Raw genomic sequence first — 18,546 nt, forward strand, 5'->3', positions numbered from 1 at the left:
TAAGGTAGCTATGCTGCTCCACAAATCTCAACAAACTCCCATTGCATTGCTCCAAGCTCCTGGCCCTCACCTTCAAGGTGCTGTGCACTTAGCTCTGGCTAGTCAGTATGTGTCCTCCTGCATCCCAGGCACTCGAGTCCCACCAGATTTCTTCACACCTCCCACGAGCTCGCTTCTTCACTGTTCCTTGCCCCAATGCACTTTGCTATGACACTTGCATCCAGTTCTTAGCTATCTAATTCCTTGATGCACAGGCTTCCTCCTCTTGGTTGCCTGGAAAGCACCGTGTATGAGCATAGTCCCATATAAACACACCATTGCTCCCCAACACTGCTGCCTTAGTGGAGGCCACAGGAAAGGCAGGAGCTGATTGCAAGGGACAGGTTTTCTTTACATACAAACCTTTGCAATAGCAGTGAAGGGGACAGTGTTATTAAGGGAGAAACTGCACAGTCCTAGGGAAGCAACTTCCCCATCTTTGTTCCCACCACCTCCAAAGATCATTGCAGGGAAAGCCCTTCCCAGCACTTGCTGGTGTACAAGGAATTAGTGAACTTGGGACCCTAGGCTGTCCCTCTCACAGGCCACTTACCTTCTGGAGACCTGGAAGAAGAGTAAGAGGATTCAAAGGGACAGCGCAGGGTCAGTTTGAAGATTTTATTTAACTTTCATAAAAGGGGAAAGCAGATGATTCCAAATCTGTTAATCTGGGTCTAAGATTTACAGACAAAATGCACCAAATCAAATTAACAAAAATCTCTCTCTAAAGGGCAGGGGGAGAGGAAGAGTTGGGGCAGAAGATGTAGCTACAGGAAAACCACACACACTTGGTCCCAGTTTGGTACAACATCAGTGTTATCAAAGCAACCAGAGAAGATGGCTGCAGAGCTGGAACATGCTTGTCCAGTAGCCAGAGGGTCCTGGAGAGTTCCTGCCCTCCGCCTACCATGCCAGTGTGGGTGTCAGGGATGCCAGGCTGCAGTGCTGTGAGGATGCAAGGGGAAGAGGAACTGCTCTGGAGACATGGAGTCTACTTGTCAAGGCAATAAATACTGACAGGCCAGGCACAAGATTTCAAAGGCAGAATTGATACATAAGGCATTAACTGCTCTTGAATATTTGTCCATTGCAAGCTCTTTGTTCTGACCAGGTTGTGAAAGCAGCTGCAGAACTGGACTGATTATCCCCCAGCCGAAAACCAAACCAAGAGATGGGGCAGGAGCTGCCCTGGCATTTCAGTGCTTTACAGCCAAAAAATGGCTGTAATAAATGAAATAATTCGGAGGTGACAGCAGCACTCATGACTCCTGTACCCACCGCAGGAAAGATGCTGGGGCAGACACAGGAAGGCACTGGGCTGTTGAGAGATCTACACTAACAGGGCCAACACCTCCGTAGCAGAAAGTGGGAGAGTTCTGCCAGTACGGCTTTCTCTGGACATCCCCAAGGATGGCTCTGTGTGGGCTGGGAGCAGCACAGGATGCCACAAGCCTCCTCCTCTCAGGGCAGCAGGCTCAGGAGAATGGGCCAGCAGCAAAGTTAGTTGTGACTCACTTCTAATAAACCAATTCAATGAGAGTGACTGAGATGAGAGAGCAGCATGCTAACAAACCTATGGGGTGGGAGCTAACAAGGTCAGGGCCCCTTCCTAGAGGATGCATGTTACACACATTAAGGCATCATGGTTACAGGAAACAGCCACAAATGAAGCTGCCAGCCAGCGTTCAAGACACTGGCTGGAGGGGCGGGGCGGGGCAGGCCACAGACATGATTTTAGCCTACAGAAAGGTTCAGCGACTGCCTGGCATCACAATTCCTTAGCCACCCAAAATGAGGCACCACCCTATGAGCAGAAGCACTAGGAAAAGCCCCCTGTGTGGGGAGCAGCTTGGAGAGTCCCTCTTCTTCAGCACCTGCCTGTGGTTTATTCCAATGAAGAAACGTCAGATGCAGCAACGGGAGAAGACCCTGACCAGGGCCCTGGGAGGGCAAGAAGCACTCCCACTTCTGTGTGTGGTGGAGAGGCCTAGGGGACAGATGCCCCTGAGGCAGGCGGCTGGAGGTCAGATGCAGACAGCATGGTTTGGTCAGCTCCGTTCAGTGATTCTCTGGGGGGAGAGAGGGGGAGGGTTACTGAGCTGAGAGCTCTTCTTAAGAAATGGGAGGAGAAGGTGAGGTTCCAATGTCAGCACTTTGATACAGGGTGGGATTTCTACTGTAGCCATTGCCTGGCTAACTCTCTCTCTGGGGACTGGCCTGTGGAGGGGCTACTCCTTCCACTCCTTCTTGATGGTCAGGTTCCACTCCCAGGACAGATGGTCAGTCTTATCATCATCTGTGAATTTGGATTTGATGTTGTAGCTGCCCCGGGCCAGCATACCCTTGGGGGCTTCCTCCATAGGGGTCAGGAACTCGTATTCCTCTGCTCGAGGCCCATAGCTCCCAACCATGTAGTCAGTCTTGTCAACTGAAAAGAGACAGGAGTGGGAGTGGAAAAGAATGAGCCTCCCCAGAGCTGATGCTGAACTGCATGAACAGATTCTAGCCCCTCCTGACTACCGTGCCATCTCCCCACAGAAGGCACACAGTTGGGCTCAGAGCTAGAGAATTCAGACACTCCATGCTAGCTGAGCTCCTTCCACATGGGGATGGACACCTGCCCACCCAGTGCGGCAGGCCAAGCAACAGGAAGAGAAGAACCCGCTATTTGTTCAGTGCTAAGTTTTGCTTCATTTGAGGCCGATCGGCTCAAATGCAGCCAGAGCCATTGACATCATCCAGGCCCTTGCACTGCAGCAGAGCCTGAAAGAGGTTTCCCACAGCCAGTGCTGAGCCAAAGGCGCACATGAGCAGCGGTTCTCAACTGGGCGTCCCCAAACCCTTTCAGGGGGGTGCGGAGCCCTCCGGTGAAACCCAGTGCCCTGATCCCCAGCACTGAAGCCAGGAGTGGCATGGGGCTGAAGCTGGGAGCCACACTGGGACCCTCCCAACTCGCACCAAGCTACTTCCCTCACTTCGCACAACCCCTAACTACCCTGTCTGCACACAGTCCCTAGCTGCCCCATCCTGGCACCCTGAGCTACTCCTCTCACTTTGCACAGCCCCTAGCTACCCCCTACCTGCACCCTGGGCAGTTTTCAAACTTTTTGAACTGAGTACCCCCTCTGAGTTATATTTTTGATTGCATCTCCCCACAGCCCAGACAGGCTGGGTGGCCTCCTGAGTGAGTCAAGGGGTGGAGGTGGTGCTGCCTCCCTGGACCCTGCTGTGCAGAGCTGGCTTGAACCCCGCCAGCCCTTGCCCCCTACCCCCCCAAATAGAAGTAAAACTATGCCTATGCCCAAGGGTCCACCACTGGCCCAGACCCCCACACTCGCCCTCAAGGCCCTGGCGTTTTTATAGCATGTTGAGGGGGGCCTCAGCAAGAAAAAGGTTGCAACTCCTCTGTTCTAAAAGTAAAGAGTCTCCTCCCACCATGCCAGAGCCAGCTGGAGAGTGGGGGTGGCACATACATCTCACTGCACTGGGCCTGGCTGGGAGACCCCACCCTTGCAAAGCAATGTCTGGGACAATGGGAGCACTTACTTTTCACTCCTTTCCTGAACGTGTGCTGAATGTACTTCAGCCCCGACACGATCTCCTTGTTCACCTGTAGAGATAAACAAGACTTCACAGCAGAGCGGCCATCGCCCTCCCCATATCTGGGGAAGAGCAGGGGCTTGTCTCTCAATACATCCCTTGGGATTGGTGACCTCCCTCTTTCAGACAGGCTTGGGTCAGTGACGCTCAAAAGTTCTTACCTGGAAGGAGATTTTTATCCGATACTCCACACCCTCCTTCAGCACAAATGACTGCTTCTTGTAGCTTTCCAGGTTACCTACAGAGAAGGGAGAAGTTTGCTCAGACTCCCTAGGGACTGTGCTGTGGGATGCATTTGGGGTGGGCCTTGTACCGGAAACTGTAGCTATTGGAATATAAATGAGGGTGACGTTACAGGCAGAGGACGCATCCCTTCCTTCATGTCAGGGTCCTCCTTTGCCCCAGCCTCTGCATTAAAGCCTTTGGTTTCCACAGAAGACTGCAAAGCCCAACAGGGGAGAGCATCCCAGGCGCTCTTCTCCCAGGAAGGACGAGAATGTGATTTACTCATGGGTGTCCCCGTTTAGAGATCTCACCACCTCGCACCCACCCACACTGGAAGCTACCACCATTTCTAAGTTAGGCCATGCAAGCCCTAAGGAATCCACCTATCCACACCAGAGGATATGGCTCAGTTTCAGAATGACTTGTTCTTTTAATGAGACTCAACACCAAGCTCCTCTTCCCAGAATCAGCAGGAAGAAATGTGATCCTCAAACAGAGAACCTGGAGACCTGGCTCTGACATTAAAAAACTGGTATACCAGTGGGACCGCCAGTCCCATTATCAGAAAGCTACTGGTTATGCTGTAATTCCAGCCTCACGCCACTAGAGGAGGCTGGTGCAACATTCCCCATGGATTAGAATCCAGGGAAGCATTTCATTCAACAGCTTATTTTGGGGCAGTATTTTTAAGAGTTCTGGCAACAGTAACTTGTTTGTGGAGCAATTTGGAATACTTCATTTAGCCTAGGGCTCAGTCCTGCACCCCCCTGGCCTGGAGCAGAGTTTGGTAGGAGGAGTGAGGCGTTATGGCAGGATTAGGGCCATGGGTTTCCTAACTTCAGGAAAGCAGGTTTCAGAGGGGTAGCTGTGTTAGTCTGCATCAGCAAAAACAAGGAGTCCTTGTGGCAACTTAGAGACTAACATTTATTTGGGCATAAGCTTTCGTGAGCTAGAACCCACTTCATCAGATGCATGAAATGAAAAATACAGGAGCAGGTATAAATACATGAAAGCACAGGAGTTGCTTTACCAAGTATGAGGTCAGTCTAATGAGATAAATCAATTTACAGCAGGATACCAAGGGAGGAAAAATAACTTTTGAAGTGGTGAGAGTGGCCCATTACAGAAAGTTGACAAGAAGGTGTGAGTAACTGTAGGGAGAAATTAGTATTGGGAAAATTAGGTTTAAATTTTGTAATGACCCAGCCACTCCCAGTCTTTATTCAGGCCTAATCTGATGGTGTCCAGTTTGCAAATTAATTCCAGTTCTGCAGCTTGACATTGGAGTCTGTTTATGAAGTTTTTTTGTTGAAGAATTGCCACTTTTAGCCCGTGCTTGCCAAGTGGCTCCTGGGCTCCTTCAGCTGGTAACATCTAATGTGCACAACCAACAGGAGTCCTAAAGGTACTGTGCTAGGGGCCCTTCACACTGCAGTTCAGGTACAGGAAGCAGAGAGGCTGCAGTACTGTCCATCAGGCTGGAAGCCCCAAACTCACAGGAGGAGCCTGGCCCCCTGCAAGTTATATTTGGAAATAAACATTTCATCAGGTCACTTCTACCTCTGGGCTCCAGGTCAGAATGGACAGTGGACCTGGCCTGGCCCCCCACCAGAGCTCCTGATTGTCTGCACTGAACTAGCCTAGGTCTGTCTCCCGTGGAAGATACACCGCAGTGCCCATCTCCTGCTTACCTGTCAGGTCCAGCTCCAGAGGCCCAGGGGCAGTGGCACAGACCAGTGTCAGTTTGGTCACCACCACATTAGGAGTACTGGGATCTAAGACAAAGAAGAGGCTGTTAGACAAGTCTTAAAAGTGCTAATGACATCCCCGCCCCAGGTCCCAACCCATATACATCCTCTTTCCTTTCACTCAGTTCCTGGAAACACAAAGGAGCAGATAAGAACTAGAAAGAATGGGCCTGCCTGGAGCAGAGATCCAGGGTTCCCCTTGTTTTATACCCAGGGAGGAAAGATGTTACTTCTGAATGAAAGGTTCTGAGACATCCCAGAAGATATTAACTCACAAGCTTTAGTCAAAGAACCAATGACTGACTTAAGCTAGCCAGGTAAAGACTGGCAGACCAGACAGCTCACAGTGCCCTCGTTGGAGGGTTACTCACAACCTCGAGTTAAAGCTGGGCTTTCTGCAGCATGTATGAAGAGATCTAGGAGGAGGGTGGGAGGTTCTTAGTATCTGCCTGAAGCAGTTAGAGGTAAAGTGGTCTTGGCTGTTATAGCTGTTTGCTACAACTTTAATGTCTGCACAGATAGAACCACATGCTCTGAGATAACACCAGAACTCACCAGTAGCTACGCTGACAGATCCCAGCAGAGCCTCCTTGTATTTCCGTAGACTCTCATCATCTTTGTCCAGCTCCTGGATCTCTTGGATGCTTTTCTGGGCAGGTGGTTTATAGTTGACTGAGTGTTCATCTTCCTCATTCTCTGCTGCAATCTGGGCTAGCTGCTCTGCGGTCGGCTCCTGCTCTGCCATCTTTACACACGTGAGTTACACCTAGGAGGGGAGAGTGGGAAATGGGATCAGTGGCCTGATGCAGCTGCTTCCTGCACAAGAGGCCATTCTGCTGAGAAGTCCTCAGGGTTCTTCAATAGACACCTCATTCCTTCCTCAGCCAAAGCAGGGCTCCCCACAGATAGCTGGCCAGTAACTCCAGCTTTCGGAGGGCTCAGTTCAATGCACTCTTGTTCCCAAATGCCTGTGGGAGGTTTTGCTAGCTGTCTCAGGGGAATGAATTGGGCAGGACATTCCCAGAACACCTAGCTCCCTGCAGCATGTGCCCTCTTACGAGGGCCTGAGTTAGAGTTTGGCAAGCAAGTGCAGAATCTTTGGTTAACCCATGGAGTCCCAACTGCACCAGGGGGTGGGGAGACTTCAATCTCTGCATATTGTTTGTTAAATTGCTAGCACAACAGATAGCCTTTCAAGAAGTGTGATTAGATAAACCTTCTACCCACAGGAACAGCTGAGTGGAGAAACCCAAAGCGTAGATCTAGGCCTTTGTTACATTCTGCTTCCCTACAGCACTCAAGTCTATCTAAGAAGAGATGTCTGCTCCGTTGTTGGCCCAAGTCCCAGAGGCCTCAGCGATGATCAACAGGCCTGTAGCTCAAAATGCAACTGGATCAGTCTGTTCTAAAAAGGGGCACTGGCTGCCCCCAAATTGCGAGGAAAGGCACCTGCCTTGGCCAGTCTCACACTCAGTCCTTTCCAAAGGCCTGAGCCAAGGCAAGGCCAGTGAAAAGCAGCAGCTATCGGATTAACAGCATTTGTACTAACTTGGCTCAATGGTGCAAGTCTCCAGCCACTTTCTGAACAGGCAGTAAGAAGCAGTGTGTGGAGTAGCCATCGTTAAGGGTGAAGCACCATTCCCATTATAAAAACCATTCACAACTCCCACCCCACAATCCCCCACTCAAGCTTCACGGGCCACATAATCCAAGGCGAGTTTTCCTCAAAAATATCAGAAGAGTTTAAAGTTAATGGTGAAGACTTTGAAAACCCATGACTGTTTGAAGCTTCCTTGTAGTGGGCACCCCAACTGCAAACACTCCAGAAGTATCACACTTTACAAACAAGCAGTGAAAGGATCCAGACATTTCCCCACCTTTTAGCCTAGTCTACACTTAAAAATTAGATCAGCCTAGCTACATTATTCAGGCCGCAAAAAATGCTGTTCCCTGTGCAATGTGGTTAAGATCAACCTAACCCTCAGTGTAGACTCAGCTAGGTCAACCTAGCCACCACCTCTTGACGAGGTTGGTTAAATACATCAATGGAAAAACCCCTTCTGTCAACGTAGGAAGCATTTATATTACAGGACTACTGCACCACCATAGCTGTACTGCTGTGGTGCAGACATACCCTAAATCAGTGGTTCTCAAACTTTTGTACTGATGACCCCTTTCACACAGCAAACTTCTAAGTGAGATCCCACCCCCCCCTTATAAATTAAACACTTAATATATTTCACACCATTATAAACGTTGGATGCAAAGCGGGGCTTGGGGCAGAAGCTGACACCTTGTGACCCCCTGAGGGGTCCCGACCCCCAGTTTGAGAACCCCTGCCCTAAATTCTTCATTACTCCCTATCATCCTACATGACTTGCCATCATTCTTCATTTTGCCTCCTAAAATTTTGCATATATAGATGCAGATGTCAAAATGGGTAAGAATTATAAAATCCTGTTCACGATTCAAGGGAGCCATTTCCAATATATTGCATCAAATACTCCAGGATCAATCAAGTTATATACAACCTTGTAAGGACTACATAGACTTACATAAACCTACAACACCTCGACAAAGATACCCAGTGGCTGGAGGTTGAAGCTAGACAAATGCAGGTGAGACACAGAACACAATGTAACACTGAAGGAATTAGCCACTGGGAAAACTCAGCTAGAGATGAAGATTCTTACTCATTCAAAGTCTTAAAATCAATATTTGATTTTAATTTTTTGAAAGAGATATGCTATAGTTCAAACAAGTTCTGAGTTTGATACAGAAATTACTGCGTGAGATTCTCTGGTCTGTGTCAGGCACGATCATCATAATGGTCCCTTCAGATCTTAAAAATTTATGAACCTTCTAATCAACATATTTCATAACCGAAGATCAATTATTCCATTTCTACTCCCCCAATAGATCACCTCAAGGAAAAAGCTCCCAGAACTGCGATTATACATCAGTTAGTTTCTTCTACTACACATCTGATACACGAGAGTGACAAAAGCATATATTGCATTCTAGAAAGACATGTCAATGTCAGGTGAGAGTCAGGTGGAGAGTAGGGGCTCAGCTAGACCCATTCATTTCCAGACTCCTTTGGGAGGAAGTTTTGGTAAGGGAAGCGTGTGGGGGTGCTAGATGGACTCCAGTGAAACATTCAACCAGAATGTTAACTGCACTTATTTTATTTAAGTCTTGTTTGGGAATAAGACCGAGGAACCAGTTCGGCTCCATTTGTGATGTTCTCAGCCACCTCCTGAATCTCTCTGCTACATGAGAAGCAGCCCCAGCAGGACCATCAAAATAAACAAGAGAAAGTTCCAGCTGCCAGGGCTCTCAGGTCCAAGTATAGCTGCTTACATGGCCTGAAAATTAACCGAAGAGCCTAGAAACCCAAGCATGGCACAAACACAGAATCTCCACCTGGGAACAGAGCTGTGCATTTCTGAAGAGCTGGCCAAAGCTCCCAGGAACTAGCTTTTTGGGGTGGCAGTTTCAGTGTGCTCTCAGATAGCACACTAGGGTGCTCACTCAACACTTCCAGACTTGAGGTGGAGATTTTCTGCCTGCTCCAGCTAGCCACAGGAAAGCAAACAATCAAGAATGGAGCAGCTTCCTCTAGTGAGGATGGAGTTGCTTAGCTAGCATCTTGACAGGGTGTCCGTGATGCCTTTGGTATTGAGAAAGCCCAACAAAAAAGCCTCAGGATCACATCACAAGGCAAGGAGAGAACACCCAAAGCATTCAGGATTATTCTTACAGATTTTCTAACTCAGAGATGGATGGAAAGCGGGTGGCTCTTGGGCATGAACAAGGAAACTTTCCATAGCCAGTCTGCACTTAATATTCCACAATCGGCAGCATTGACCCAGCCTCTGAGCAGATGTTTCTGCTGCCACAGCACCATTGTAGAGAGCCTCTTCAGGCTAGATGATCTACTGGTCCCTTCTGGCCTTAATCTACAAATTCGGTGGGAAGATGTCTGATCTCTGGAATATCACCTTTCACCTGTTCCCCTGTACTGAGCCCAATAATATGTTTGGCTAATGCATCTTTTAAAAAGGCATCCATCCAAGTCTTCATCTGAAGACCAGAGATGAAATCCACCACTTCCATTGGTTAACCTTCCAATAGTTAATCAACCTCATTCTTAAGAAGCTGCCTTATTTCTAATTCTAAGTTTGTCTGGCTTCAGTTTCCAGCAATTGGTTCTTGTTCTGCCTTTCTCTGCTAGATTAAAGAGACCTTTAGTAGCGGGTATTTTCTCTCCATCGAGATATTTACACACCACATTTTTCTGGATTAGTTAAGAAGATTGGTCTCACTCTAAGGCATTTTCTCCACCCCTCACATTGTTTGTGGCTCCTTTCTGCACCCTCCGCAGTTTTTCAAAATCCTTTTAAAAAATATTGACCCCAGAACCACACACACTAGAATCAGTCTCAGAGGTAAAAACCACCTCCTCATTCCGACTCACTACTCTTGGTTTAGACAAACAAGGGTTACATTAGCTCTTTGCTGCAGCATCACACTGAGAGCTTGTCCGCTCTGACCCCTAAATCCTTTTCAGAGTCAGTGCTTTCCAAGATATAGTAACCAATTTTATAAGTATGACCTACATTTTTTATTTCTAGATGTCTGACCTTTTATTTGGTGTATTGATGAATTTTCTTTGAATGGGCCCAGCTTATCAACTGATCCACATCAGTGGCTCTCAACCTTTCAGACTACTATACCCCTTTCAGGAGTCTGATTTGTCTTACATAACCCCCAAGTTTCACACCACTTAAAAACTACTTGCTTACAAAATCAGTCAAAAATACAGAAGTGTCATAGCCCACTACTACTGAAAAATTGCTTTCTTTTTGATGTTTACCATAGAATTATAAATTAATTGGAACATAAATATTGTACCTGCACTTCAGTGTGTAGTATATAGAACACCATAAACTAGTCATTGTATGAAATTCTGGTTTGTGCTGACTTCGCTAGAGCTTTTTATGTAGCCTGCTGTAAAACTAGGCAACTATCTAGATGAGTTTAGTACCCCCTGGAAGACCTGTGCGTACCCCCCGGTTGAGAACCACTGATCTAGATCAAGCCATAGGACTGCCCTTTCCCCAATTACCATTCCACCACAAGTTTTTATCAACAATGATTTTATACTTACTTCGGGATCCTTTATAAAAATATTGAAGAGCATCACACCTAGAACTGATCCCCGCTGAACACTAGAAATACTCTCACTTAATGATGCCCCACTGACAGCTACTTCTCATGATCTCTGTTAGCCATTTAACATGTGCTTCACTCATGCTGTCTAGTTCTCACACTTTACAAAAGTCTATTACACCTACAAAGTTACCTTTATCAACTAACTTAGTTTCATCAACAACTAAATCAGGTTTGACAAGAGCTATTAACAAGAGACTAGGGAGAGGCAAAGTCTGCCAATACCTGCCATTGAGACGCACTGCGGAACTGCAGGGGGAGAGTCTCCTGTTTCTCCTGGGTGGATGATGCAGTCATTTGCTCCCAAACTCCAACTATTCCCCTCACGCCAGAGGAAGGGAAGCCTCCACTTTGAGTTGTCATAATTAATCACTAATTAAACCTCAAGTCAGAGCAAAGGGACCCTGGAGGAGGCCAAGCTATCCAAAGGCAGAACTCGAATCCACAAGTGACCTCCCCTGCAGACACTTGTTAAAGAGGCCCAGTTAGAGTGCCTCTCTAAGGCCACTACCTGCACTCTGGCCAGTGCTGGACACTGGAAAGTTGTCAGAATTTCAATGCAAAACACAGCAGACCAGCACAGTGCTAATGCAGCTCCTCCCAGTCCTGCACTCTGCTCCGGAAGCTGGCTTGGCTCTGCATGGGTGTGTCTGCATGCTTTGGACATTACCGAAGAGCTGCTGCCGCCACCAGCAGCAGCAGTCTTGCATTGGTCAGAGCAGGAAACCAGTTTGACAGGCCTCTGTCTGCACCCCAAGCATGGCGCTGTGTCCCATTTGCTCACCCCTCAACAAAGCAGCTGGGGTATCTGTGTTTTCCCCTCCCCTAGCAGCACCTAATCTCCATCAGCAGGGCCAGCTCCAGCTTTTTTGCCTCCCCAAGCAGCCGAAAAAAACCCCCACCCTGATTTAACAGCCCCTGAAGAGCTGCCAAAAAGGAAGAGAGAGTGAAGGACTCACCGCCGAAGACTAAAGCGGAGCGCTTGAGCTGCCACCGAAGACCCGGACATGCTGCCCCTTTCTAATGGCTGCCCCAGGCACCTGCTTCCTTTGCTGGTGCCTGGAGCTGGCCCTATCCATCAGTCTCATCTTCCCAAGCATCCAGCCCCCAAAACAGACATTTTGAATAAGCATCCTGCCTTAAGGGGGACAGAGGTGATGCTCTGCTAATCATCACCTGTAACTGAACTCATTACAGAATTAGACCCATTGGCATGGATGGACGCAGAGAGCCTGGATGAATACTTTAAGGACCATTGAAGTCCCCCATTAGCCACACAGGAACCAGCCCTTTCCCTGCCTCTCACACTGACAAACTAGAGAATTTCTAAGGCCAGGAAAAGCTGCTGCACATAATAGCTGGGAAAAGCTAATCCCAGCCCGCCAGTCACCTGGGAGGTCAGGGCTGTTACACCCAGCAGCTCAGGACAGGGCTCATCTCTCCTCAGAAGAAATGGACAAGAGTAATGCTGTTGCAGTTTCTTCAGCAAGGCCCCCAGGCAGAGCTAAGAACAGTAACATCATAAATCAGAAGCCACACAATGCATCAGAGCTCTTGGGAGGGGAGGCCTGTGAGACCTGTGTGTGGATAGAGGGACGCAGAAGTACACTGAAAAGCACATGCCTGAGGTCACAGTCCCTCCTCTGTTTCTTCAGGAAAGGCACCAAGCCAGAAAGAAGGAGGCTTCCAGGCACACAAAGCTTTTCCCAAGGCCCCTGACCTCTTCCTTTGGGCTTCAGAGAGAAGCCATTTACCACAGTTCAGGGTTAGGAGGATAGTGGGGGCCTTAGGGTAACAGGCACTTTGCTGTTCATTTCCAGGTGCCCCCTGCTGGGTGACATTGCTAGACAAACCAAAATCAAGGAATCAGTTGCAACTGAACTTCCCAGAGCCACCCTATGGCTTGTGCTCACGAGTCCCATACCATCAGGAGCACAGGCCTAAAATGTTTAGCAGGCACAAGACCGCCTGCAGAAGAGGCAGCCCCCCCGCCACATCTTAATTCCTTCTTCTAAGGACATTAGTCATTTTACTGGCTAAGTGGCGCTAATGTCCTGATGTGATAATTGATAGTGTGTGACAGATCACAGGTCAAACCACAGGCATTGCAGGGAAACTCCCTTCTCAGGCACCTCCAGATCCTAGCTGCCTAAGAAATGCTCACTGTTAGAAGGTTCTGTCCTACAGATGCTGTAATGGACCTAAAACATAACCACTGCCTAACATGGACTGTCATTTTCTTCCTGGTCTTAGAATCCTTCTGATCGTTGTCATTGTCCTGAACACTGGATTCCCTCCCACTAGCCTAGCATCTCATCTCTGATCACCTTCCTTTGGACTTCCCCAAATTGCAGTTTTCAACTGCAAGTTTAAACCAGAAAGATATTTAACTACAGATAGACCACCATTTACCATGACAATAGGTTTCTGAGTGGTAGCCTGTTAGTCTGTATCAGCAAAAAGAACGAGGAGTACTTGTGGCACCTTATGATACCCAAGATCTGCAGTAAGGAAGAACCTCAAGCCACTTTTGGCAGGATCTTCCAGAGTATTGTCACCAAACTTGATCTGTAACACAGCTAAAGAGCCTCCAGGCTCCTGAGAGAGTCCGACTATCTAGAACAGGATAATACGTGCCTGTTGCTGGCTAAAGCCACTTCTGAGTGGGAAGAGAACTCCCAGACTCTACTGCTTCTGGAACAGTCAGGTTCTAGCCTGTCTTGCTCCAAGCAATGATGCAGCTGCATAAGGCTCCAGATGCACCTCATGCTATCCAGAACCTTGGAGATCGCAAAAGAGGAACTAATGCTTGTGAGAAATTGGAACAGGCTGAATCACTTCCCAGCAGAGGGAACTCTTACGGTCTTTGTCTGTCTATCCAAGAGCCCTGCTGTTTCAAAACTTACAAACTGTTAGTTCCTCCAAGGTTAAGCAGGCAGGACATGAGCACTAGAAAGAGACCCAGGCTCCTAAGAAACTGCAACCTGGCTAGTTACAGCCTGATTAATGATGTAGCAACAGAGAAGCTAGCAGTATTGCAAGGAAGGACATCAGCCTCTGCTACCCAAGAAATTTGCTGGTAAGAAGACATGCCCCAGTTTCTGCCTTTTACACGAACAATCCCCAGAACAGAGACCTCTACAGAGCAACTAACACTACATGCTCTACATTAGAAGCATGTAGTGTGGCCGCATCCCCAGTCAAAGCCCTTAGACACTGCTAGAATACAAATAAGTAATAACTGAGTTTGACAGAAGGTCCCTTCAAGCAAGCTACAATTCTGGTTGGCCTGGGGGGTAAATGTGTTATGCTCAGTGAGGGAGACTGGGGGTCAAAGGTGAGTTTAGGCTCATCACCATGCTATCCCATGGTGGCAGCAGCATGGATGGGTGTGTCACCTGGCAAAGAGAGCAGATGAGGACTGACTAATCACACCAGCAAGCAGGTTGACAGGACATTTCACATAAATTGCTCCCAAGCCCATACCCACAAGAATTCAGAAGAAAGGGAAAGTTAGAGGCTGATCATCCCACAGGGAAAGCCCCTCTGATGCCCTGGCACAAAGTTACTGCAGAATTCCAACTGTCAGGATTCCCAGCTTATCTGGAGGCTTTAGGTCCACCCACTGGCCAGTCATCAGTAATAATGAAAGGAATCCACAAAGGTCCTGCATCCCTCAGGCATGCTGCAGTTCGGATCCAAGAGTCAAAGAAGCTTCTGACCACCAGAAGTTGGACTGAACTACAGGGTTTGGATCACTCACTAGATTGCTCCCTCTGAAGCTTTACTCCCTCTGAAGCATCTGAGACTAGTCACTGTTGGAAGACAGGATATTAAGGTAAATGGACCATTGGTCTAACCCAATATGGCCATTCTTATGATCTCTTTGCAGATGACCCAGCTTGGGGCTGGAGTAAGTACACTCGATAACACTCAGCAAGTGGAGAGCAGTCAGACAGTCATGTCAAGACCCTTAGCACTCAATGGAAGATGATTATTAGCTGTGCTCCCCATCAAGAGTTCTTGTAGTCCTGTACTGAGTAGTGGTAACTGTCTGAATTCTGTGCATGCTGCAGTCTGGTTAGTGACACCAGTTAATGCACAGACTTTTCATCATGAGACCCAGCTGCACATATTGACAAGAATAAAAGAAAAAAAAGTGTGGAGGGTCTTTGCTTATTTTCCTATAGGAAACATTACAATGCCACCCCACAGTGTGGTACAACTGATGATGGAGTCTCATGTCGACATAAGGGGATTACACAAACCCTATAGGTGAATGATATACGCAAGGTCAGACCAATGCAAAAATCAGAAACCTGGTTACATGTGGAACAGACAAGATTGTCCATGACCATTGCAGACTCTTGTATCTTTGCTGTGCACTGTTCAAATTTTTCACAAAGTGTTAACACACCTTGTGTCAAAATGGTTAACATCATCATGACAACTCTGCTACCACCTTGCTCTGTCATGGGCTGTACTGGACTTATTGAATGATGCTCAGAAAAGCAGGTTGCCACTAAAATCAATTCTGAATCTAAGAACAGCAGCACACAGCAGTAATGAGCCATCATAAAGCAGTTTCCCATACGCAAAAGCTCTGAGTCTAACACCCTAGCAGTCCAGAGACCTCCTCCCATTGAAGTCTAGTAACAAGTTTTAATTTCCTCCTCCCACACCATTGCACCAGTTTTTAAAAGACTCCACCATCAGTACTCTAAAGACTGTGCTGTAAAGTGGGGGGAATTCATACTCATGTATATGGCCTCTCTCCGCTCTAGGTACTAAAGATAAGCTACAAAGGGAAAACACCAAATTAGTACCAGAGGGGTAGCCGTGTTAGTCTGGATCTGTAAAAGCAGCAGAGAGTCCTGTGGCACCTTATAGACTAACAGACGTATTGGAGCATGAGCTTTTGTGGGTGAATACCCACTTTGTTAGACGCACTAAGTTAGTGTCCTTTATGGTACATAAAAATCGTGTAAAAAGGTTCTGCAGATCTTATATTAAGAATTTTGTTTGATATTCTGTCTCTGAACACTCTGGATGACTGCAGAACTACACATGCCCTAAAAACAAACCTGATTAACTGAGAAGGGGAATGGTTAAAGGGTATTTAATCCACAGCCAAGAAATAGCTGGAAGATGAGATTAATGAGCAACTCAATTCCTTCAAGCAAGGCTTTTGGATACACTCCCTTCATGTATCGGGGCTGTCAAAAGACATTTCCAGCAAAACAGCCAAGATGACTTTATATTCCTGATGTTTCAAGGCAGCCAAAAAGGACTTTTTTGAGACAGTCAAAGTCCAGGCGCCCCTCCCTCGCCCTCCTTTGAACTCTAGCTATGACGCCAACAAGGGCGGCTACCAGAAACAAGGAAGCACCCGCTGTTCCCAAGCACCAGCCCACAAAGACCATTACCGGGGCTGCTCACCGCCCCGCGCGCTCCTAGCGTCACCGGGATCCCGAATGAGCCGCTCTAGGGCCTCCTTCCGGCTGCTCCCTGCGGGCCTGACAGGGGCGCGCGGGCAGCAGGCCGAGCACGTGCCACCCCAGGGGACGCCCGGCCCGTGACCGACAAGGGGGCCCGCCGCCGCGCCCCCTCCGACCCGGGGGCCGAGCAGCACCGCAACTCGGGGCCGCCCCGCCCGCGCATCCCAGCTCCACCCTACCTGGCCCGTTCGCCTTCTCGCGCTGCTGTGACAACGCCCCCCGAATCCGCCCAGCCACCTCCGCACTTCCGGGACACTGCCGTCACTTCCCGTTATAAGAGGACACAGCCCAGTGCCTCACTTCCGAGCAGGGCCTCGCCGCGCTGATTGGCTAGAGAAGAGCGTTAGGGGCGCGCGACCGACGGTAAAAATGATAGAGTTCGGATCCTGGATAGAGCGTCTCCAGAGGCGCCGTTACCTTCCTGACTAGGGAGCGCGGGACTTCCGGCTTCTGAATTGTTAGCGGAAGCCCTAGGGCTGATGGGCGGACCCCGCCCTTGGAGGGGGATGACATCACCCCTGGGCGGGAGTTTAGCTGGAGCTGGAGCTGGGGCTGGTCCCTGCTGCTGACCGCGCCCGGGGCCACGTGGTGGACGGGGCAGCCCCCTCACGCTGCACCAAGGGCCTGGAGCCTCTTCCCTCGCCGCCAGGATACAGTTCAGGGGCGGGAGGTCCCTTAACTCCGCCCTCCCTGGTTTTCTGCGGACCCTGCTTCGGTTGCTCCATTCCTTGTCCTGGCTCGGGTTCCTTTTCAGCTGCTGCCTAAGGGGGCAAGTGTAAGGTGATCAGACTGTAAATGTGAAAAATCGGGACGAGGTGGGGGTAATAGGAGCCTAGATAAGAAAAAGACCCAAAAATAGGGACAGTTCCTATAAAATCGGGACATCTGGTCACCCTAGGCAAGTGGGGCAATAGGCCCTGCAAGCCCTGGCCCGGCAGCGGTCCGGTTCTTCAGTGGCATTTTGGCGGCGGAGGGCACTTCAGTGCTGCCGAAGACCTGTACCGCCACTGGGTGAGTGCAAGCGCCGCAGCTCCCCCGCTTTGCCCCAGGCCCCCTGAATCCTCTGGGTGGGCCTGGCTGCCTTTCACCTTCTGGAAGGAAATGAGTTAAAATTCCTCTTTAATGTTTTGTTGATTTTCTTCCCGTGCTGTTTTAGAAACGGTCAGTGAGGGGGCACAGCTGAGAGGCAGCTCAACCTGCTCCCAACCTCCCTATTGCCCCAGTAGAGTTGAAGGGAAGTTGGTAACTAAGGGCCTGTGAGGAGCACATCTATGTTCCATCTTGGGGGGAAGGAGTAGCCCCTGCTCACAGTGGGGATCAGTGCAGAGTGAATTTCCATAGTCCCCTTGAGAGGATGCAAGGGGATCCCAAAGCCCCTTTTCTGAGGGGGCAGCAGGGATCAGTATTCCTCTGTGCTCTTCAGGCATAGGGAAGCTCCTAAATACCTTTGAGCCTCCTTAGATTTCCAGCAGGGGACAGCTTGATGGGATGTTGCCCCTTTGCCAGGATTATATGCCTGCAGGGGATGCATCAAGTCTACCCCTTTTCAGCTCCCTTTGTCTGAGGGAGTGTCTGTCTCATGCAGCGAACCTGACCAGTTCCCACTTCCCCATCCTTGTCTCAGGGTGTCTGAAATGCAGGCTCACCCAAGCTCTTACCCAGGTTTTAGCCCTGCTTCCCTAATGTCCTTACACAACCCTTATAGCTGGTTGTATGTGTTTTGAACCTAGGCTTGCTTACCTGGCTGGGGATACAGGTACCCAGCTCCATGAAGATCTTCCTCATGTAGAAGTTAATCTAGAGTCACTGTTGCTCATCCTAGGTTTCCATGATGATATCCTACCTCACTGTGCTAGTTGTCCTGCAGCATGCTGCATATATGGGGAATTCACAACAATCAAGCATCAGCTGTCTCCACTCTGTCATCCAATATATGCATGACCTCTCCAAGATGCACCACTACTTTCCACAGCTCAGCAACCCCTGATAAAATGCCCTCCTTTGTGTCCCAGTGCCTCTACCTACATCCTGCTGCACTAACAGCACGGCCACAATCAGGAACAGCTCATCTATCTGTGCTGCATACATCCCTTAGCACTAGCTGGAACAAACAACTGAAGAGCATGCAGAGCTGGAAGTGCCTCCATTAAGTATGCTGGTGGGCTAAGAACACTTCTGGCCCAAAAGACAGGCCCAAGTTT

General features: G+C 48.9%; 1 protein-coding gene across 2 annotated transcripts; it reads right to left on the reverse strand.

The window, feature by feature from the left end:
* Positions 1-643: 643 nt before the first annotated feature.
* ARHGDIA (Rho GDP dissociation inhibitor alpha) lies at positions 644-16,620 on the reverse strand. Of its 2 annotated transcripts, none has more exons than XM_032764507.2 (6): positions 16,525-16,620; positions 6,168-6,378; positions 5,556-5,639; positions 3,801-3,877; positions 3,586-3,649; positions 644-2,467 (listed from the first exon to the last, which is right to left on the reverse strand). In XM_032764507.2, the coding sequence occupies exons 2-6, from the start codon at positions 6,355-6,357 to the stop codon at positions 2,268-2,270; spliced, it is 615 nt and encodes a 204-aa protein (XP_032620398.1). In that variant the 5' UTR covers positions 6,358-6,378; positions 16,525-16,620; the 3' UTR covers positions 644-2,267. The 2 variants fall into 2 exon arrangements, with proteins under 2 accessions (XP_032620398.1, XP_032620399.1); XM_032764508.2 differs by lacking the exon at positions 16,525-16,620 and adding an exon at positions 16,274-16,406.
* Positions 16,621-18,546: the final 1,926 nt, after the last annotated feature.

Source organism: Chelonoidis abingdonii, chromosome 13 (genome assembly GCF_003597395.2).
Source record: "Chelonoidis abingdonii isolate Lonesome George chromosome 13, CheloAbing_2.0, whole genome shotgun sequence".
Lineage (NCBI taxonomy): Eukaryota > Metazoa > Chordata > Testudines > Testudinidae > Chelonoidis > Chelonoidis abingdonii.

Coding starts and splice junctions, on each gene's coding strand:
- ARHGDIA (XM_032764507.2), bottom strand. CDS start 6,357: ATGGCAGAGCAGGAGCCGACCGCAGAGCAGCTAGCCCAGATTGCAGCA. Junction 3,878..5,555: donor TCTGGAGCTGGACCTGACAG/GTAAGCAGGAGA, acceptor CCTTCTCTGTAG/GTAACCTGGAAAGCTACAAG. Junction 3,650..3,800: donor GGATAAAAATCTCCTTCCAG/GTAAGAACTTTT, acceptor TTATCTCTACAG/GTGAACAAGGAGATCGTGTC.